A 23,913-nucleotide genomic window follows, 5' to 3' on the forward strand; every position below is an offset into this window, starting at 1 on the left:
AATTTGGAGTTGGGATTGAAAGGTCAACAAGAAAGGCAGTTAAAGATGGGAGAAACAAAATTTGCGGCAATAGTGTGGTGTTTGACTGACTGTCCCAATGCCACTGTGAAATGCTATGTTTCCAGTATTCAATGGGAGAGACGCTGAGGTAAAAGCACAGGTGAGAGAAGAAAGACTAAGTAATGAGTAGAAAAGAAGGGAAAAGGACATTCACTTGCATCCACACTGGACAATTCAGAAAGATAATAAGGCTTCAATTCATTTTTATTTTTTAATGCACAGTGATGCTAACCTCAAAATGAAAGTAACAAATATCTGAGGATACATGGATTTCTTTACCTTATTCCTTCCATCATTGAATATTGTCTGCTTATTTCTCGTTGGTTCTTTTAGTAGGTCAATGCAATCATGGAAGTCTTCCAAATTCAGATTCAACTTTAAAACATCTCCCTGCTGTACAAAGTGAAGATTAGTGAGAGCTTTGTCCAGTAAAGTTGATAGTCTTTCAGCAAATGTATCCCACAAGAGACTGGCATATTCCCGTGAAGTGATTTATACAGTTATTTCAAGGTTTCATTCCCCTTTGTACCTCCTCTGTTGATAAAAGTTCACTGGCAATAAAAACTGGTTGTTCAAAGGTCCAGTAGGAAGAAAGTTCTTGTTATAATAGAGGAATACCAGATACCTTACCTGCCTCCTGAGAAACCTGTATGCAGGTCAAGAAGCAACAGTTAGAACTGGACATGGAACAACAGACTGGTTCCAGATAGGAAAAGGAGTACGTCCAGGCTGTATATTGTCACCCTGTTTATTTAACTTATATGCTGAGTACATCATGAGGACTACCTGGCTGGATGAATCACAGCTGGAATCAAGATGGTCAGGAGAAATATCAATAACCTCAGATATGCAGATGACACCACTCTAATGGCAGAAAGTGAAGAAGAACTCAAGAGCCTCTTGATGAAAGTGAAAGAGGAGAGTGAAAAACCTGGCTTAAAACTCAACATTCAAAAAACTAAGATCATGGCATCTGGTCCCATCACTTCATGACAAATAGATGGGGAAACAGTGGAAACAGTGACAGACATTATTTTCTTGGACTCCAGAATCACTGTGGACAGTGACTGCAGCCATGAAATCAAAAGACACTTGCTCCTTGGAATAAAAGCTATGACCAACCTAGACAGCGTATTAAAAAGCAGAGACATCATTTTGCTGACAAAAGTCCATTTAGTCAAAGCTATGACTTTTCCAGTGGTCATGTATGAATGTGAGAGTTGGACTATAAAGAAGGCGGAGCACTAAAAATTTGATGCTTTTGAACTGTGGTGCTGGAGAAGATTCCAGAGAGTCCCTTGAACTGCTAGATCAAACCAGTAAATCTTAAATCAACCCTGAATATTCATTGGAAGGACTGATGCTGAAGCTGAAGCACCAATACTTTGGCCACCTGATGTGAAGAGCCGACTCACTGGAAAAGACCCTGATGCTGGGAGAGATTGAGGCAGGATGAGAAGCAGGTGGCAGAGGATGAGATGGTTGGGTGGCATCACTGACTCGATGGAAATGAATTTGAGCAAACTCCAAGAGACAGTGAAAGAGAGGAATCCTGGTGTGCTGCAGTTCACAGTGTTAAAAAGAGAGGGATGTGACTTAGATACTGAACAAGAATATGCCAACAGAAGATACTCTATACCACCTGGAACATGGGCATTAGGCCTTAAAGAAACAGGCATACTTCTCAAAGTGAACATGTTACATCAACTCAAAGGATCTGGGCAGACATTTACTGGGGAGATTCAGCTCTTATTTCCAACTCTAAAACTTACACTGGTTTATGTTATTTGATAAATTACTCTGCTTTAGTATATACTGTATACCTAATTCCAAAGTGGAATGCAAATTAGTACAACCACTATGGAGAACGGTATGGAGGGCTCTTAAAAAACTAAAAATAGAAATATCAATTGATCCAGCAATCCCACTCCTGGGCATATAACCAAAGAAAACCATAATTCAAAAAGATACATGCACCCCAACATTCATTACAGAACTATTTACCACAGCCAAGACATGGAAGCAACCTAAATGGCCCCTGACAAATAAATGGATAAATAAGATGTGGTACATATATGCAAAATGAATGAAATAATGCCATTTACAGCAACATGGATGGACCTAGAGATTATTATACTAAGTGAAGTAAATCAGACAGAGAAAGATAAGTATCATATGATATCATTTATATGTGGAATATGAAAAAAAAATTATACAAATGAAATTATTTACAAAACAGAAAGAGGTTTATAAACATGCAAAGCAAACTTATGGCTACCAAAGGAGAAAGGGTAGTGGGGGCTATAAATTAGAAGGTTGGGATTAACATATATACATTACCATACATAAAATCAATAACTAACAAAGACCTGCTATATAGCACAGGGAACCATACTCAATATTTTGTAACAACCTATAAGGAAAAAGAATCTGAAAAGGAATATGTGTGTGTATCTGAATCACTGTGCCACCTGAAAATAAGATGATATTGTAAATCAACTATACTTGAATAAAAAGTACAATAAAGTGACAGTTGTGGAAGGAATACTAGCTTTTGAATTATAACTAAGGTCCTACTCCAGATCCACCACTACTGGGTGTGAGTCCTCAAATAAAACATTTTTACCCTCTCTGATGTTTAAAACAAAGAAAACAACATCTACCTTATTACCATCACAAGGTTATTTGGAAAACACTGAGGTAATATTTATGAAAATCCTCTGTAAATATCAAAATTCTACACAAAGAGAAAGGATTATTATCACTATTTTAACCTTGACAGGGATTTCTAGGCCTGCTTTTTTTTATGAACTCCTGCAAAAGAGAGCCATAGAGTCAACCTTAAAAACAAAACCCAGACATTTATGCCCTCATAGAAACATCTATAGACTGTTAGCGTCCTTTGGCAGGATTTTGTTCAGGCTGTATCTCCTCAGGGCAATGCTGATGCCTGTTTCTCTTGCCATAGAGGCCCTTCCTCATTTCTATATCCACCCAAATCAAACTTTTGAGCTACTGAAAGATTTTTTTTTTTCTGTACCAATCCTTTGGGTGTTTACTATAAATGCCAAAACCTTTATGGAAAACCTGTTTTAGGCAAAGCACATTGTTAAATGTTGTGTGGGATGCTGAACTGAACAGGGTTTCCTCAAGTATAATCTAGGAGAGCGGCTGGATGATCATGGTAGATGTATGTGATGATTATGGTAGGAAGGAACACTGCTGCCACAGCAGATCAGAGAGGGAGTGACACAGCTAAGGAAGAAATTGTGGAGGAGGTGGTATTTGGGTTTGGCCTTGAGAGAACAATTTAGATAAGAGAGATGGAAGGTCATGTATGTGTGAAGTACAGTAGTCTGCCTTTATGTGTAGAAGATACATTTCCAAGACCCACAGTGGATACCTGAAACTGCAGAAAATACTACGTATATGTTACTACATTTTTTTTCTAGTATATACATATCCATGATAAAGTTTAATTTATAAATTAGGTAGCTGCTGCTGCTGTTGCTAAGTCGCTTCAGTTGTGTCTGAGTCTGTGCGACCCCATAGATGGCAGCCCACCAGGCTCCCCCATCCCTGGGATTCTCCAGGCAAGAACACTGGAGTGGGTTGCCATGTCCTTCTCCAATGCACGAAAGTGAAAAGTGAAAGTGAAGTCGCTCAGTCGTGTCTGACTCTTAGCGACCCATGGACTGCAGCCCATCAGGCTCCTCTGTCCATGGGATTTTCCAGGCAAGAGTACTGGAGTGGGGTGCCATTGCCTTCTCTGAAATTAGGTAGGGTAAGTGATTAATAACAGTGATAATAAAACATAAACAAGTATAGCAATGTATTTTAATACAAGTTATGTAAATATGGTCTCTCATAATTTAAAACATAAAAAAATTACTTTTGGAGTTTTTCATTTAATATTTTATGATTGAGGTTGACTTTAGGTACCCAAAACTGAGGAAAGCAAAACTGTGGATATGAGGGATGACTGTAAAATTTAGGGAGGGTGGGGTAGGAGACCGCTGAGGTAGGACCCAACAATGAGTGGAGAAGCACAATGGTTTGGAAAGACAGTCAGTTCCAGAACACAGGGAAACCTTGAGTCTGAACTCCATTTGGTAAGCAAAGAAGAGGTTGCAGGGAGGGGTTTTGAATTTAAAAATGACACTAGCAGTGTCATCTAGCAGGAGTCAATTAATAGAGGGCTCCTGACTAGCAAAAGAGAATCCAATGGAAGGTTGGGAATGAGAAAGAGGGCACCACTCTGACTCCAGGGGGTGTGGGAGGAAGGGGGAAAGTGGAAGGAGGCAGAGAGAGTGGACACAGCTTTCAGGAAAAATAGCATGAAGATGAAAAGCTGGAAAGGGGTATCTCTTGAAGAGAGCATATGTTTTAAGTGGCGCTCACCTGGAGATGTACAACAGAAATGGGAGAGATGCTGTAGACGGCAGCAAAGAGTGAAAAAGAGCAGTGATTTTTTGGGCTGCGTTTCAAAAGTCAGGAGAAGAGACACATCCTCAGGGGTTGGGGTAAAGGTGAGGAGGAAATGAAAAATGTTGAAAAAGATAGTATAAAATGTAAGGTGCATTCATACATTACTGGTGGCATTATAATTGCAAAACATTTATGGAAAGCAAATAATTTTTGTGTAGGTAATAATACAAAAGAACGAAAAAAGTTTCATGTACAAAGACGTTTACTATAGTGTTATTTAAAATGGTAAAAATGGAAAAATCTAGATTCTCAACCAAAGAGGGAAAAAAAAAACAATTTGATTGGATGCCCACTGAATTAAAAGCTTAGCAAACTATTTTGAACAGAATGTTACTCAAATATCTGACATGAAAATTCATACAGAAAAAATACTTGCTGAAAATAAATATAATTCTGCTCCAAACTGCAAGAGCACCATTATGTCTCCATACCAACAGAAATCCCAATAATTATGGGTGTCTTCACATTCAGTACTCAGCGCTATCCTGTGATTAGCTTCCTCTATTTTCTGCATTCTATGGATCAGGAAACGGAGACTCGGGGTCATTAAGAAATATACCCTTAATAGATTAAATCCCTATTCACAAATATAATAATTTGGAGAGTTGGTATTCCTAGGTGGCTGTATTTTACCCCAGAGTCTGTGCTCTTAATTACCTTACCACTCTTTCAATCCTAAATAACTGGTTCTTTCAGTCAGTTATGAAAAGAACACTAATAAAATCAGTTTGGAAATGACAAAGACAAAAAATACATATGTGTGTATACATACCTAGGTATGTACGTATATATATACATACATTTCTCTATTAACTGGATTTTGCCTAGATAAATCATAAACATATTTCCTATTTTTACCATCAATTTTATTATTCCATGAAGGATGCTAATGATTAGTTTAATATTTCCAAGAAGCTAAATGTTCAATGACTATAATATCTGAAGATTAGTTTTATTTTCTCTGGGGCCACAATTTGGAAGAAAATAAAACAACTTATGTTCGTTATTTATGAATGAAAACATAAGGATACTGACAGAGCAACTTGACAACAACAATATAGACTTTGATTTTAATGGCACACATTTATCCATTAGGATATGATCCATGAAAATGTAAATGAGACACCTTAATTGTGCTTAACCCTCATTCTCAGCAACATTTTTCTCTACAGTGATGGGAAAGAAACAATTAACTATTAAAAACAACCAAGTAATTATGTTAGAAAGCTGTGAAACAAATGTGCACATTATGTCCCTTGAGAATTTGCGTTAGAACATCTTTGCACCAGAAGACACTTGATCCACACATTTTAATTTATATCTTTTAAACAAACATAAAGAAGAAATTACCTTCAGCTTTTCTTCAAGCTCTGTGAGAGAGCTACATAATTCAGTGACTGATTCAAGAACTTCTTTGTGTTTGGCCACTATTTTCTCAGCATATTTCTGCCCTTCTTCAAAACCTGGGGAGAAGAAGGGTTAAAACCATTTTTAAAGGTCAAATCCTTAGCAGAAAAAATAATCCCAGGCATTAATTTATCCCAGTGTCCAACACTGGGCCTATAGATAGTAAGCACTCACTAAAGATTTGTTGAATAGACGAAAGCATCATTGGAAAAACCAAATCTTCTAGAAAAATGGTTACATTTGCTGCACCATGTCCCTCTTATGTAACCTAAATAGAGTTGTTATATTAATATTCATAAAGCTCCACTCTAACCTCTTTTCTCCATTTCAAAACATTCAACTGCTCTTCACAACCTAGAAAGTATACAGTCAAGGCCCTCTGTGATATGGTTTCGACCTGCCTTTCTCAAAAATACATCTCCCTAATTCCCTCACATACTTAATATCTGACCAAACTGAACTAGAAACTTTTCTCTCAAAATCCCCACAACCACTGACTATTCTTTCCTATATGGGGAAAGAATACCCATACCCCCGTCTCTGTTGGGACAAATTCTACTCACTCTTCAAGGTCTACCTCCAAAGTCAAGATCTTTGTGGAAATATTCTTCATCTTTCCCAACTGGATTTTCCTCTCCCTACTGGAGTAATAATACAAGTATCTATTGTGTGGTGAGTGCATCTTATTTGCCTGTGGCGAGGCACTTTATATTGGAAAAAACAATGGCAACCCACTCTAGTACTCTTGCCTGGAGAATCCCATGGACAGAGGAGCCTGGTAGGCTGCAGTCCATGTGGTCACACAGAGTCGGACACGACTGAAGCGACTTAGCAGCAGCAGCAGCAGGCACTTTATATGCATTAGCTAACAAAATCTTCCTCTAGAAGGTTCTACTGCATTATCCAAATGAGGAACCCCAGGCTCAAAAGAGCCTCTTCAGGTAACCCAGACAATAATTGAAATAGCAGAGATTTAAGTGGACTACTGAACTCCACAACTCAGACTAAAATAATATTATACATTGTTATGGACTGAACTGTGTCCCACCTAAAATTCATATATTGAAAACTCAAGCTCCAGTATCTCAGAATGTAACATTATTTGGAGATGAGGTCTTTAAAGGGAGATAAAGTGAAAAAGAGGCCATGAGGGTGGGGTGCCAATTCATTATGATTGGTGTCCTTAAGAGAAGTTCAGAGAACCTGGGGTGCTTGTACACAGACAGATGCCTATGTGAAGAGCAAGCAAGCAAAGAGAAGCCTCGGTAAAAACCAGCACATTGAGCCCCTTGATCTTAGACTTTCAGCTTCTAGAACTTTGAAGAAATTAATTTTTGTGATTTAAGCTACCCAGCACATGGTATTTTGTTATGGCAGTTCTAGCAAACACATATTTTAGACCTTTCTCACTGCATTTACCATATTGTGACTTCAAGGCACAGACTGGATTCCTGAATGATGGAAATAGGTTGTACAGGTCTTTATATCAATCACAGCTCCATAATATCACCTAATGGCAGAAAGTGAAGAAGAACTAAAGAACTTCTTGATGAAGGTAAAAGAGGAGAGCTGGGTTAAAACTCAACATTCAAAAAACTAAGATCATGGCATTCAGTCCCATCACTTCATGGTAAATTGATGGGAAAAAAGGAAATAGTGGCAAACTTTATTTTCTTGGGCTCCAAAATCACTGCAGACAGTGACTTCAGCCTTGAAATTAAAAGACACTTGCTCCTTGGAAGAAAAGCTGTGACAAACCCAGACAGCATATCAAAAAGCAGAGACATCACTTTGCTGACAAGGTCTGTATAGTGAAAGCTATAGTTTTTCCAGTAGTCATGTACGGATGTGAGAGTTGGACCATAAAGAAGGCTGAACATCAAAGAATTGAAGCTTTTGAACTGTGGTGTTGGAGAAGACTCTTGAGAGTCCATTTGGACAGAAAGGAGAAAAAACCAGTCAATCCTAAAGGAAATCAACCCTGAATATTCACTGGAAGGACTGTTGCTGAAGCTGAAGTTCCAACCGTTTGGGCACCTGATGTGAAGAACTAACTCACTGGAAAAGACCCTGATTGAGGGCAGGAGGAGAAGTGGGTGACAGAGGATGAGATGGTTGGATGGCATCACTGAATCAACAGACATGAGTTTGAGGAAACTCCAGGAGATAGTGAACAGCAGGGAAGCTTGGTGTGCTGCAGTCCACAGGGTCACAAAAAGTCAGACATGGCTTAGCAACGGAACAAAGTACATAAAAGGTACACAAAAATGTTTTTGAGATAAATTTTTTTGTATTAAAATTCTAGGTTCAATAATGATGCAAGATGATATACTATTCCTTAAGTATCTTACCTGATGCAAATTCTAAAAAATGCATCGCTTCCAAACTGAACAGATGAAAACTCATGCTGTTCATTTATCCATTCAGTGATTTATTTAGTCATCAAATAATTGTTAACCACTTAGTATGTACCATGAATCTGTGAAATAACAGGCAAAATCCCTTTTCTCAAGGAGCTTATACTCCGGTAAGGAGAGCCAGATGACCACATATAACCATACAATATGTCAGTTCGTGATAAGGCCAGGAATACAAACAAGGCAGAAAGTGTGATTTTGCAAGACAGGAGGATAATCGCAACTTTTATGGGATCTTTGTGCTGAACTTCAATAGGCACTTAAACCTAGTGATAAAATATATTTCTCTTACCCTCAAGGAGCTTAAGCTCAGCTGAGAAGACAGACAAATGAAAAGGTAATTATGCTACAGTGTAAAAAACATAATAACTGAAGAAAACATAAACCACTTCATGGGAGTGGAGTGCCTCCAAAATTTTTTAGTACACTTATACAGTAGGAATGAAATATAACATTAGTTTTCTTTAATTTTTCAGTTCATATTTTATTATTTTTATGTATTTACCATTTCCTTTGGAAAATCATTAATAATGCATTCTCATTAATTTGGTATTAGCTAATACAATAGATGCTGTTCCAGAAAATTTTTATGGCTATCCATGGAGAATGAGTGCTTCATGTAACAAGAGAGACTATCCATGTGGCAGCAGCTGTGGGCAGCCAATGAAGCACTGTTGCTCCATCTTTTGGGGCTAGGTTTGCCCTGTCACTAGGAATCACTCTTGTTAATTACCTTGTAGTTAACAGTGTCAAGGAATTCATGAAATTATTCTTCTTGCACCCTCAAGGACTGTCACCCTCAAACAGGCATTTTAAATGGTGGCCTTCTTCACATGGAAAGGCTTTTCAGACCAACAGTAATAGAGAAGAGGAAAGCACAATCCATGAGATGATGATTTGAATTCTCCCATTTATTCCACAGGGCTTCTCAGGTGGCTCAGTGGTAAAGAATTTGCCTGCAATGCAGGAGACACCAGAGACATGGGTGTGATCCCTGCATCAGGAAGATCCCCTGGAGGAGGAGATGGCAACCCACTCCAGTATTTTCGCCTAGAGAATCCCATGGGCAGAGAAGCCTGGTAGGCTACAGTTCACAGGGTTGCAAAGAGTCAGACACGACTGAGCACACATGCACTATTTATTCCACAAATGAGAGGAAGACAAGGGATGACCTTCCAGCTCTTTCTTATATCTACAAACCTTAATCCTCATAGAAACATGAGGGCTGTAGACCTCAGTCTTAGCTTTCTACCTACTTCAAGGACTATGGGAGCTGTGTATGGTTTTGAGGACTCACTCTAAGAAATTATATTTCATTTTTGTCTACATAAGCTGAGTACTATTCTGGTTTTAATGGGGGAGAAAGGGAAGAGAGAAGGAGGGCTTACAAATGGTCATTAAAAATCCACATGCTTTCGTCTCCTGCAGCCAGGAGTTCCTTCCTCTATTCCCTATTATTCACTTTTCCTCTTATCTTGAACCTTTTCCCAGAATAGGCTGGAGCAGTGAGGACCCTGAGGGCTTGCCACGCTCTGCTGTCTGCTGGTTCACTAGAAATTTGTCCAGTGGCGAATCAATGGGAATCTTAAAGGAGACTTCACCATATAAGCGCTGAGCGAGGTCACTGATCTCCTGAATCCTTTCTTCCTGCTGAGGTGCTGAGGGTGTGATAAACTTTTTGAACTGCTGGTGGAGGATCTCCACTGCTTCCTTGGTCTTGCACTCTGTGGAATACTTTCCAACTCTTACAACTGTGGCACTTGCATCTTCATACCAAAAGTGACACTAAATTAAAATTGGAGAAAGCAAAGATTAAAGAGACACCATCCTCCCAAATTTCTTCTTTTTGACCACTGAAGTAATTAATGTGAACTCTTTTTAAGTCCTAAGAAAGGAAACCTCACAGCATGATCATATACTTTTGCACTTGGAAATTACGGTCATATAAGAAAGCATGGAAATCAATTAGACTTTTCTGCTTTCATAGATTTGCCTGAAATATAATTCCTAGGAGAAAAGTTGTAGACTTACAAGAACAGGCATTCTAAAAAAAGCATATGGCACTAAAAAGAATCCAAATATCAGCTAAAGGTAAGAAAAAGCTCAAACACACAAAATCCAGCCTATTTAATTGAAATCATTAACAATATATGGATAAAGTATTGCCCAAATAACACTCCAACAAATAAATTCTTTTAGGAATAAAATTTAGTCTGTAGATGGAGGAGATATCATTTGAAGAATAGCATTTGACCTTTTCTTGATAGAAAATCATCATATTTTCAAAGCATAGTGGAGAACTGAGACAGTTTCTCACTAAAAATAAATAACTGTGATGAAAGAAATGTGTCTGACCAAGGCCAGAAGCACTTACGCTGAGTGAGAAATGGAAACACATGACTCTGTTAGGAGTTGGCTTTAAATAAGTGCCATAGAAGTACAGCAAACCTATACATCAGATATGGAAGAATGATCATTTCAATCCTCCTCATGTGGTGTTAAATCTAAAAGCTCTATTGCATTAGTGGTAAAGAGAGATGTTTTGTAACTCAGAATTATGGGCTACAAAAAATGCTTAAGAACTTCAAGTATAGAGTTTCTTCACTATGAAGTGTGCAAATAATGACTTTAACTTGCCAATTTCATATAATTTATGTATACTTTGCCATTTATCCTCTTGATAAAAATGAAATAATACCAATAAGAAGTTTTATATCTGAAAAATCCAAAATCGTCTCTCTCTAAACATTCTCAAATTCTTTGAAATAAATCATTATTGATTATTTTAGCAGATATCCAACAGTGAATATAACCGACTCCATGATGATTAAACATCTTGAGTTGACGAGGTTATGGAGAAATGAGAATTTCTCGTATGTTGCTGGTAAGAAGAGTTAAATTAGTAAAATCTTTCCAAAGAGCAACTGGACAATACAATCAAAACCATGTAACATGTATCCCTTTGGTATAGCAATTATGCATTGGGAAATTATCCTAAGGATATAATCAAGAAAAAGAGCATGATGCATGAATTTAATGACAATAATAGCTAATGCAGTGCTCTTCTAAGCAACAGAGAAATTAAAAAAAAAATTACAGTACAGACAACATGACAACAAGAAGAGAATACCTCTTCTATCAATTCCTGGAGATGCTCAGTCAGGTCCAAATTCTTCCTGTAATCTGTTACAACTTTGTCAAATTCATCCACATGCTTCTGCAAATCCCTCATGGCTTCCAAAAGGATATTCACTTTATTATTTGGATAATTTAAGAAAGAAATTTTATTCTCAACTTTTTCCATTTTTCTTTTCAAAGCCTGGGGGAAAAAACATTTTTTAATGACAGTTTTTATTTACTCAGCTAGTTAGTAATTAAATATTGAGGGAAAAACTTTGAAAAATGTTTATAGCTTCCTTCATTTAATATGTTAAAACCATAATTATTAAAACACATTTTGGAAAGAATAGGTTTCCTTTCAGATAGTTTATTGATTCAGCATTCAGCAAATACAGAGAAAATTTACTCTACACCAGGATCTATTACATAGTTTTAAAACGCTATGATTTTTTTAAAAAAGACAAAGACCATAAAACCAAATATTTTATTGTACTCAGCTCACTGTCTCCTGAGAAAGCAATCAAATTAGCCAGCATAAGCAATAATCAGGAAAGGTGTTAGGGCCTGCAGGAACAGTGGAAGAAGCTCCTGATTGATATAGGTGGGTGCAAGGAAAGAAAAAGGGATAAGAGGGGGGTGTGTGTGTGTGTGTGTATGTGTGTGTGTAGCAGGGAGAATGGGAGCAATGAGACTGGAGAGGTTTGGCAGAGATCATTCTGGAGCTGCTTCAAGAGATAAATCAATAAATTATGTATTTTACATGAAGCACCCAATTGTTATAAAGACTAAAAACTATCTTTTCAGTTCTAATGATATAAAAAAAGCTTAAGGGTTAGACATTTAGAATGGAAATGCAAAATAATTTTGCAATAATTGTAGCACACACACACACACACACACACACACACACACACAAGTATCTTCTCATTACCTGTAGTTTTTCAGCATATATATCCACTTGTTGAATTTGATATTTGAGAGCTTTTAGATTTCGAGCTTTTTCATTTTTCTTAGTGTAATTAAACTTCAAATTGTTGAATTTCTTTTTTATTTCTTTGAATGATTCTTTGAGCTACAGTTCAATAAAAAGAAACCCAGTGATTTCCTTAAAATGAGAACACTGATATTCATTTGCAATAAATCAAGATATCTGTACTTACAAACCTTCATAACCTTTGAAATGTATTCAGTGATTTTAAATAGAAAGCAAGTCTGCTAAATGAATATATAATGTGAATTTAACCATATTCCCCAAGTATAGGTAATTATAAGTTGTTCTTAGTATTTTTTGACTTGTAATTTATAATTAGGATTACAGTTATAGAACATCCTTTGGCCTTCAAACAAACACATATGATTTTAATATGTGATAGATTTTTAACAACTCTAATTTTCTTATTTGTATTTATTTGACATTATTTTACAACTCATTCTATTCTCTCTGTGCTAATATTTGTCTCAGATCCTTCCATATTCCAGTGCTCTTACAGTTATTATCATGAATAAACTTATTAAGTCTCCCAGGAGCATTCATGTTGCAGAGGTCAATGGCGTGTTAACATTTAGCCCAATGAGGACATTAATGAGGTAGAAAAGGAGACCCAGTAGGAGAGTCAGTAGGAAAAGGGCTGTATTTGTTCAAATCCAGTTAAAAATTATTTTTCACGGACAGTTTCCAGAAGAGATTTACTTCTTAGATATAAATCATTAACTTCAGAGGGCCTTCAAAAATGGAATGTAAAGTGACAGTTGTTGCCCACGGTCGCAATGCTAACTTGTGCATAAACAGAGTACATGGCTGTACACGGAAAACAGGGCATAGATGATGACTTTCGTTAAAACAAACAGTTCAGCTTTATCAGTGAAGCAAAATTCTAAGCAGTCTAGTTCAATTAACCACACTGCTTTCTGTGCCCTTCTCCAGATTCAAGAAGGATAAACACATTGACAGGAAACTCACTCTATAATGTCAGCAAAGAGAAGTACAGAGAAAATATAAAGCATCTCAGATTATATGGGAGCATTTAACAGCCAAGAATGAACAATGTCATGGTTGATAAATTTGAGCTATGACAAGAAGTCAGGAAAACATTAAAATTCTTTTCAATGACAGCAAGTAAATTATTTGGGAGGGAATAAAGGTTGTGCACATGCTGGATTTTAGGTTTAAAATGCAGAAAAACTATCTGCCTGAGAAAATGCTCATCTTCTCAACTCTTATTTCAAATTCTGCATATTATAAAGAAAAAACTTTGATCTTTAACACTTCCTGAAAACTGCTGCTGCTGCTAAGTCGCTTCAGTCATGTCTGACTCTGTGCGACCCCATAGATGGCAGCCCACCAGGCTCCCCCGTCCCTGGGATTCTCCAGGCAAGAACACTGGAGTGGGTTGCCATTTCCTCTCCAATGCATGAAAGTGAAAAGTGAAAGTGAAGTCACTCAGTCATGTCCAACTCTTCGCGACCCCATGGACTGCCTCCTACCAGGCTTCTCCGTCCATGGGATTTTCCAGGCAAGAGTACTGGAGTGGGTTGCCATTGCCTTCTCCGCTTTCTGAAAAGAACAATTGATAAAGCCCTAATTGCATACATGGAAATTATTAGACTGATTCAGTTTTTGCATTTGCTATACCTATACTTCATCAGTGTTGTTTATATGATAAATGAAAGTGTTGCGCATTAGCTTTAAATTACAAGCACAGAGACCACATAAAATATTCCAATTGATAAACCAGTAATATTATAAAGGAGTGGAAAGAACTATAACTTCAAAAGTTGAAAATTATTCCTCCATTAGAACTCAGAAAAAATATTTAAAAGATAATGTTCAGCTGATATGTTTACAAAATAAACAATTCATATTTAAATTTTTTGACAGTGGATGTGTTAAAATATGTGTTTGATATTAGTGGGAAAGCACAAATGAGGACAGTTTCATGAGGTTAAGATTTGAAGAGATAATAGTACAACAATGTGAATGCCCTAAAATCACTTATATGTACTCCTAAAATGGTTAAAATGGTAAACTTTATGTTATGTGTCATTCACTACAGTTAAAATTATAATTTTTATTTCTAATAACAATAAATAAAATGAAAGGAAAAGTAGGTACAGTCACTAACATGTATCCATTGGAAAACAAAATTTTATATTCTTTTTTCCCCCTTACTGTACCATAACAGATATTATAGACTTCAGTCTGGACAAAGGAAGAGGGACTCTGTCATCAGCCTGATAACCACTGAGTTATGCCCACTTGTTTAAATGCAAAAACAATCAACATCTTTTTGAAAACTATGTGATAAATGAAGAAAGGCTGAGCCTTAACCTTTTAATTCTAAGTGATGACATTTAAAGTCTACTTTGGATTAAGAAATTTGAGGCTGATAAATGATAAGTGCAATTTTATTTCTGTTTCCCTCAGAATGTATGCACTTTCACGGAAGATGATTTATAAGGCCAAAGAATGTTCATGGTGCTATGGGTAGGTGAAATGGGATCAGTTTCTTTCTGACATATGATCTCCTTTGACAAACTTGCTGGCAGTTTTCTCTTTTGGTCCCACTGGAAATCTATTTAAATCCTGAACCTTTCCCAGCTCAAATTCAGGACTATTGCAGATACAAGTTGAAGGCAGCAAGCATGAATTACCTTCAGCAACCAGATTTTCAGAAAAAATCTAGCCATGTCTAATTTTCCTACCTGTGCATTCTAATATGTAAACTTAACTTCCCATCTAATACTCATATAACTTGTTTATATGTATTTTTTTTAAAAAACTGAGTGCCATGGTTGCTTGACTATGGTTTCATTGTTCATGCATGCAGCTGTTTTAAACTTTAGTTAGCTCATCAACAATGGGGAATGGTGGAGATGGCCAAGACAACTGCTCAACCAGAGCACAGAAAGAAAGAAAAACACCCAAAGCTTGGGGCAAGGAAAAGTTTACCCTATTCAAAATCTTTAAATGTTGTTATAATTTGTATTGATAAAAGTTCTGAAAGTCTCAAGAAAATCAGAAGAAAGATACTTTTTCAAATGCACAGTGTGATTTTCCTATCTTTCCACTTGTCCAGCTCCTCCATAGTTGCTGTGGAATATAGCTGTAATTAGAAAAAAAATCATTAAGACTTAAAACTGCAGTTCTTTTGAAACTAACATAATGAGCATCTTCACCAAATTTCCCAGGGAGCAGTAATCCTCTCTCAGGGTTAGACATAAACAAAACTTCTTAGGGAGGAAGCAAAAGGGAACAAAATGGATAACAAAGAGGCTGGCTTGCTATTTTAGTCTTTACAAAGCTGGCTGAGGCAACTTTGGCATAAGGATGCGTTATTTGTGAGTCTGTTGTTGGCAGGGCCAATTTACGTGAGGCACATGGGACATTTTAAAACTAAGACAATGTCTTTAAAACAAAAGCCTTTCATTAGAACTATGGCACATGATTGGCCAGAGCAAAAATACAAAACAAGTAGTCCATTTCTCTTAATGTCCATTTCATGAGCTTTATTTCTTGCCCACCATTTTGCCTACTCCAGAAAAAAAAAGTTTTCTGATGCTCATTTTCAGTAACAGAAAGAAAGCTATAATGTTATAACTCCCCAGGGATGCTTCATTTGAAATGAAGTGGCCCCAAAACTCCTAATTTAACCCAAGTGACTTGCTACAATTATTAATGGTAACTTTAACTGTAGTTCTGGAGAGACTGCAGGACCAGACTTTCTTGGCCTCCTTCTGTTCAGCAACCACATGACTGTCTTCCTGCGCTTACAACCAGTCTTGTAGAAGCAGAAAGTGGGGCAGTTTGGAAAGAGAAGACAATTGCTCCATTTTTAATTGCAGGTGGCAGCATATCTCAGTAATAGCTATTCATCCACTCAGCAAGTTTTGTGTATTCACAATATATTTACATTTTATTTTCTGAACATGATAACCATGATTTGAAAAGTTCAGCTTTTTATCTTCTACAGTAAGAAGAGTAATTTTGCAGCTGTTAAACACCAAAATGCCAACAGATTTTAACCCAATGGAATGGACATTTCAGAACAAATTATAGTCTTTTCTATCCTCTTATAAATACCAACTAAATGGACTTACACTGGGGCCTAGTGATGAGCAGTGAAGTCCCTTGGGCTTTAAGTTGCCCTAAACTATTAGTTTCCTAAGATTGTTGTGTTCTATGGCTTGGCAGATAGCAGTCACATAATAATATTTGCTGAATGATGATGATTTAGATTTTCCTTAAAATGATGAATTAAGATCATCAATCTGAAAAATAGTAATTAACTGCACTATACCAAGTGCTGAGCGACTTTACTTTCACTTTTCACTTTCACACATTGGAGAAGGAAATGGCCACCCACTCCAGTGTTCTTGCCTGGAGAATCCCAAGGACGGGGGAGCCTGGTGGGCTTCTGTCTATGGAGTCACACAGAGTCGGACACAACTGAAGTGACTTAGCAGCAGCAGCAGCCTCATCTATGCCCTCTTTTTCTGTTTCCTTTCCTGCCAGTTGGTGGTTGTCCATAGTCATTTGTCAAAAGCAAAAACCACACAATGTCAGAGGGTTTTCCTGGTGGCTCAGTGGTAAAGAACCCGCCCGCCAATGCAGGAGACGCGGGTTTGATCCCTCATTCAGGAAGATTCCCTGAAGAGGGAAACAGCACCCCACTCTAGGATTATTGCCTGTGAAATCCCATGGACAGAGAACCCTGGTGGGCTACGGTCCATGGGGACACACAGAGTCCGACATGATTAGCAACTAAACAACAGCAATATAAGGAAAGGAGAACATCAAGGCTGTATATTGTCACCCTGCTTATTTAACTTAAATGCAGAGCTCAGTTCAGTTCAGTTCAGTCGCTCAGTTGTGTCTGACTCTTTGCGACCCCATGAACCGCAGCACGCCAGGCCTCCCTGTCCATCCATCACCAACTCCCAGAGTTTACCCGAACTCACATCCACTGAGTCGGTGATGCCATCTAACCATCTCATCCTCTGTTGTCCCATTCTCCTCCTGCCTTCAATCTTTCCCAACATCAGGGTTTCTTCAAATGAATCAGCTTTTCGCATCAGGTGGCCAAAATATTGGAGTTTCAGGTTCAACATCAGTCCTTCCAATGAACACCCAGAACTGATTTCCTTTAGGATGGACTGGTACATCTCATGATGTACTCTGCATATAAGTTAAATAAGCAGGGTGACAGTATACAGCCTTGACGTACTCCTTTTCCTATTTGGAACAAGTCTGTTGTTCCATGTCCAGTTCTAACTATTGCTTCCTGACCTGCATACAGGTTTCTCAAGAGGCAGGTCAGGCAGTTCAGGTGTATGCAGAGTACATCACGAGAAACGCTGGGCTAGATGAAGCACAAACTGGAATCAAGATTGCCAGGAGAAATATCAATAACCTCAGATATGCAGATGACACCACCCTTATGGCAGAAAGTGAAGAAGAACTAAAGAGCTTCTTGATGAAAGTGAATGTGGAGAGTGAAAAAGTTGGCTTAAAGCTCAACATTCAGAAAACTAAGATCGTGGCATCCAGTTTCATCACTTCATGGCAAATAGATGGGGAAACAGTGGTTGACTTTATTTTTTGGGGCTCCAAAATCACTGCAGATGGTGATTTCAGCCATGAAATAAAAAGACACTTACTTGTTGGCAGGAGAGTTATGACCAACCTAGACAGCAATGGCAAGCCACTCCCGTACTCTTGCCTAGAAAATCCCATGGACGGAGGAGCTGGTAGACTGCAGTCCATGGGGTCGCTACGAGTCAGACATGACTGAGCGACTTCACTTTCACTTTTCACTTTCACACATTGGAGAAGGAAATGGCAACCCACTCCAGTGTTCTTGCCTGGAGAATCCCAGGGACGGGGGAGCCTGGTGGGCTGCCGTCTATGGGGTCACATAGAGTCGAACACGACTGAAGTGACTTAGCAGCAGCAGCAGCAGCAGACAGCATATTAAAAAACAAAAACATTACTTTGCCAACAAAGGTCAATCTAGTCAAGGCTATGGTTTTCCCAGTAGTCATGTATGGATGTGAGAGTTGGACTATAAAGAAAGCTGAGCACAGAAGAATTGATGCTTTTGAACTGTGGTGTTGGAGAAGACTCTTGAGAGTCCCTTGGACGGCAAGGAGATCCAACCAGTCCATCCTAAAGGAGATCAGTCCTGAGAATTCATTGGAAGGACTGATGTTGAAGCTGAAACTCCAATACTTTGGCCACCTGATGCTGAAAAGCTGACTCATTTGAAAAGATCCTAATGCTGGGAAAGATTGAAGGCTTGAGGAGAAGGGGGCGACAGAGGATAAGATGGTTGGATGGCACTGCTGACTCAATGGACATGAGTTTGGGTAAACTCTGTGAGTTGGTGATGGACAGGGAGGCCTGGCATGCTGCAGTCCATGGGGTTGCAAAGAGTCAGACACAACTGAGCGAGAGAACTGAACTGAACTGAGTGTTATTCATTGTGTATGTATCTATGGCAGCAGGATTCTTATATCCTACTTATTGCTGCTAATCTGCCTTACCTCTTGGAACTAAATGACAGAAGAATAAAAGAATCTGTGTAACTGGAACAAGAAACTATGACAAATGGGATACATACAAACATACATACGTATATATTAATATATATGTGTGTACATATATATATATATATATATTCCATTTATTTCCTGATGGGTAAGTTGTTGGTACAGTGTAAAAATTTCAGGCTGAAGTAACATAATTATATGAAAACTTCTGTTTGCAAAATTTACTTTGAGAAAATGAATACCAACCCAATTCTGTGATTACTATTCTTCTCTGCAAGGTAATTGTTCGTGACCCATAATGAGATTCCAGTGACAGATTTCCATTAACATAATGTAAACATAAAGGAAATTTTTTGGTCAGGTTGCAAGAAGAAAACATGCTCAATATTAACTTATTAAATTTCTAAAGAAGTGTAAAGAATAAGGAACTGATGATGTTCTGTCATGTAATAAGGCAAAGAACATCTATAATGCTTTGTGTATTAACAACTTATTTATACTGCCAGGCAAGAAAATGTATAGTGAGATTTAACATTCATGCATACAAATGTATCTTTGTGTGAAATGAGTAGGAAAAACCTCCACAAAATCTGGCAGTATGAAGGCTGTGTTTTTTAGTAGACAGTTCAAAGTCGGTGAACCTTCAAGAAGCACTTTAAATGCATTGGAAGCAAAATACTGAGTTTCAAAATCAACTCAAAAAATCAAATGCTCGGTCTACTTCTCTGAAGGGGAACCTGATTATATTATTTATGTAAAAAAAATTATTGTAATATATTGACTTATGGTAAAGCATCTGCCTGCAGTGCAGGAGACCTGGGTTCAATCACTGGGTTTGATTCCTGGGTTGGGAAGATCTCCTGGAGAAAGAAATGGCAACCCACTCCAGTACTCTTGCCTGGAAAATTCCATGGACTGAGGAGCCTGGTAGGCTACAGTCCATGGGGTCACAAAGAAGTGGACATAACAGAGTGATTTCACTTTCACTTTTCACCAAATAATACTACCACTACTAATAAAAATTTTAAGTGTCAAATATTATTACAGCTCAGAGTATGGTTCTGACATTCACAATACAATCTAGGCCACACATATCCTTATTTTACTAATTAACATTCCCAATAGGCACCACAAAACCCAGGTTGTACAGTCTTCGTGGTCCTGCAAAGACTGTAGAGTACCTCATTTAAGCAGCTGAGGAAGGTTTCTTCCTACAGGTGACTAATGAAGAAGTGGTCAACCCCAGAGTCTTCAAAAAAGAAGAAATTCTGTACCATCTGAAAGCAGTTCTTGTTGGTGCCTTTATTTTAAAAAGCACTCTTTAAGATTAAAGGGAAACAGATGAATTCTTAGAAAAGTATATCCTTCCAAAACTGAACCAGGAAGAAATAGAAAATCTTAACAGACCCATCACAAGCATGGAAATAGAAACTGTAATCAAAAATCTTCCAACAAACAAAAGCCCAGGACCAGATGGCTTCACAGGTGAATTCTACCAAAAATTTAGAGAAGAGCCAACACCTATCCTACTCAAACTCTTCCAGAAAATTGCAGAGGAAGGTAAACTCCCAAAATCATTTTATGAGGCCACTATTACCCTAATACCAAAACCAAACAAGGAATTCACAAAAAAAGAAAACTACAGGCCAATATCACTGATGAACATAGACACAAAAATCCTCAAGAAAATTCTAGCAAACAGAATCCAACAACATATTAAAATGATCATACATCATGACCAAGTGGACTTTATCCCAGGGATGCAAGGATTCTTCAATATTCACAAATCAATCTAGGGGATACACCATATTAACAAATTGAAAGATAAAAACCACATGATTATCTTCATAGATGCAGGCCTTTGAAAAATTCAACACCCATTTATAATGAAAACTCTCCAGAAAGCAGACATAGAAATAATATACCTCAACATAATAAAAGCCATATATGATAAGCTGACAGCAAACACTATCCTCAAGTGTAAAAAATTGAAAGCATTTCCCCTAAAGTCAGGAATAGGACAAGGGTGCCCACTTTCACCACTACTATTCAACATAGTTATGGAAGTTTTAGCCACAGCAATCAGAGAAGAAAAAGAAAAGGAATCCAGATTGGAAAAGAAGAAGTAAAACTCTCACTGTTTGCAGATGACATGATCCTCTACATAGAAAACCCTAAAGACACCACCAGAAAATTACTAGAGCTAATCAGTGAATATAGTAAAGTTGCAGGATTTAAAATTAGTACACAGAAATCCCTTGTATCCGTATACACTAACAATGAAAAAACAAAAAGAGAAATTAAGGAAACAATCCCATTCATCATTGCAACAAAAAGAATGAAATACTTAGGAATAAAAATTTACCTAAAGAAACAAAAGACCTATATATAGAAAATGATAAAACACTGATGAAAGAAATTAAAGATGACACAAATAGATGGAGAAATATACCATGTTCATGGATCGGAAGAATCAATATAGTGAAAATGATTATACTACCCAAAGCAATCTATAGACTCAATGCAATCCCTATCAAGCTACCATTGGTATTTTTCACAGAACTAGGACAAATAACTTCACAATTAGTATGGAAACACAAAAAAAACCTCGAACAGCCAAAGCAACCTTGAGAAAGAGGAATGGAACTGGAGGAATCAACCTGTCTGACTTTAGACTATACTACAAAGTTACAGTCATCAAGACAGTATGGTACTAGCACAAGACAGAAATATAGATCAAGGGAGCAAAATGGAAATCCCAGAGATAAATCCATGTACCTATGGACACCTTATCTTTGACAAAGGAGACAAAACTACACAATGGAGAAAAGATAATCTCTTTAATAAGTGGCGCTGGGAAAATTGGTTAACCACCTGTAAAAGAATGAAATTAGAACACTTTCTAACACCATACACAAAAATAAACTCAAAATGGATTAAAGATCTAAATGTAAGACCAGAAACTATAAAACTCCTAGAGGAAAACACAGGTAGAACACTCTCTGACATAAATCACAGCAAGATCCTCTATGACCCACCTCCCAGAGTAAATGGAAATAAAAGCAAAAATAAACGGGACCTAATTAAACTTAAAAGCTTTTGCACAGTGAAGGAAACTAAAAGTAAGGTGAAAAGACAGACTTCAGAATGGGAGAAAATAATAGCAATGAAGCAATTGACAAAGAATTAATCTCAAAAATATACAAGCAGCTCATGCAGCTCAATACCAGAAAAATAAATGACCCAATCAAAAAAATGGGCCAAAGAACTAATTTCTCCAAAAAAGATGTACAGATGGCTAATAATCACATGAAAAGATAAGATGATCAACATCACACATTATCAGAGAAGTGAATTCATTCAACTGTGTCCAACTCTTAGCAATCCCATTGACTGTAGCCTATAAGGCTCTTCTGTCCATGGAATCTTCCAGGCAAGAGTACTGGAGTGGGTTGCCATTTCCTTCTTCAGGGAATCTTCCCCACCCAGGGATCGAACCTGGGTCTTCTGCATTGCAGGCAGATGCTTTACCATCTGAGCCACCAGGGAAGAGATAATGCAAATCGAAACCATAATGAGGTACCATCTCACACCAGTCAGAATGGCTGCTATCCAAAAGTCTACATTCAATAAACGCTGGAGAGGATGTGGAGAAAAGGGAACACTCTGACACTGCTGGTAGGAATGCAAACTAGTACAGCCACTATGGCGAACAGTGTGGAGATTTCTTTAAAAACTGGAAATATAACTGCCACATGACCCAGCAGTCCCACTGCTGGGCATATGCACCAAGGAAACCAGAATTGAAAGAGACACGTGTACCCCAGTGTTAATCGCAGCACTGTTTACAATAGCTAGGACATGGAAGCAACCTATATGTCCGTTAACAGAAGAATGGATTAAAAAGTTGTGGTACATACACAACGGAATATTACTCAGCTATTAAAAAGAAAGCATTTGAGTCAATTCTAATGAGGTGGATGAAACTAGAGCCTATTATACAGAGTGAAGTAAGTCAGAAAGAAAAACACCAATACAGCATGCTGTTGCTGCTGCTGCTGCTAAGTTGTTTCTGTCGTGTCCAACTCTGTGTGACCCCATAGACGGCAGCCCACCAGGCTCCGCCGTCCCTGGGATTCTCCAGGCAAGAACACTGGAGTGGGTTGCCATTTCCTTCTCCAATGCATGAAAGTGAAAAGTGAAAGTGAAGTCACTCAGTCGTGTCCCACTCATCATGACCCCATGGACTGCAGCCTATCAGGCTTCTCTGTCCATGGGATTTTCCAGGCAAGAACTGGAGTGGGGTGCCATTGCCTTCTCTGCAATACAGTATATTAACACATATATATGGAATCTAGAAAGATGGTAATGATGACCCTATATACAAGACAGCAAAAGAGACACAGATACAAAGAACAGACTTTTGGACTCTGTGGGAGAAGGTGAGGGTGGGATGATGTGAGAGAATAGCATTGAAACATGTATATTATCATATGTGAATAGAAGACCAGTGCAAGTTCAATAAATGAAGCAGGGCACTCAAAGCTTGTGCACTGGGACAACTCAGAGGGATGGGATGGTGAGGGAGGTGGAAATGGTGTTCGGAACTGGGGGGACACATGTACACCCATGACTGATTCTTGTCAATGTATGGCAAAATCCACCACAATATTGTAAAGTAATAGCTTCCAATTAAAATAAATAAATTAATCAATAAAGAAATAATCACAGAGGTTGGACTAAAATATTCTCATCTCAAAGTTTTATCTGACTTATAACAAACTTTTATATAAAATATATCATTCTTGTGCAGAACTATTTTGTTTAGTGAGTATTTATTGTTAAATATAAGAGAGTCAGTTGAGTGGAGTGT

The 23,913-nt window shown here is 37.8% G+C and overlaps 1 protein-coding gene and 1 non-coding gene across 5 annotated transcripts in view; both read right to left on the reverse strand.

Annotated features, from left to right (window-relative positions):
- The window catches only part of CCDC141 (coiled-coil domain containing 141), a 224,589-nt gene that overhangs the window by 15,038 nt on the left and 185,638 nt on the right, over positions 1 to 23,913 (reverse strand). For 3 of the 4 annotated variants that reach the window (XM_055397508.2, XM_055397507.2, XM_055397505.2), the window contains 5 exons: positions 12,424 to 12,564; positions 11,503 to 11,691; positions 9,974 to 10,157; positions 5,899 to 6,011; positions 340 to 453 (listed from right to left, as the gene is read on the reverse strand). In XM_055397508.2, coding sequence (XP_055253483.2) covers positions 340 to 453; positions 5,899 to 6,011; positions 9,974 to 10,157; positions 11,503 to 11,691; positions 12,424 to 12,564 — 741 coding nt within the window. The remainder of the gene's footprint in view (positions 1 to 339; positions 454 to 5,898; positions 6,012 to 9,973; positions 10,158 to 11,502; positions 11,692 to 12,423; positions 12,565 to 23,913) is intronic. The other variant, XM_055397506.2, reaches the window with a different exon arrangement.
- TRNAC-GCA (transfer RNA cysteine (anticodon GCA)) lies at positions 22,518 to 22,589 on the reverse strand. The gene has a single exon. It is a non-coding gene; the product is annotated as a tRNA-Cys (tRNA).

This window comes from Moschus berezovskii, chromosome 2 (genome assembly GCF_049115385.1).
Source record: "Moschus berezovskii isolate FMDL1 chromosome 2, NW_MosBer_1.0, whole genome shotgun sequence".
Lineage (NCBI taxonomy): Eukaryota > Metazoa > Chordata > Mammalia > Artiodactyla > Moschidae > Moschus > Moschus berezovskii.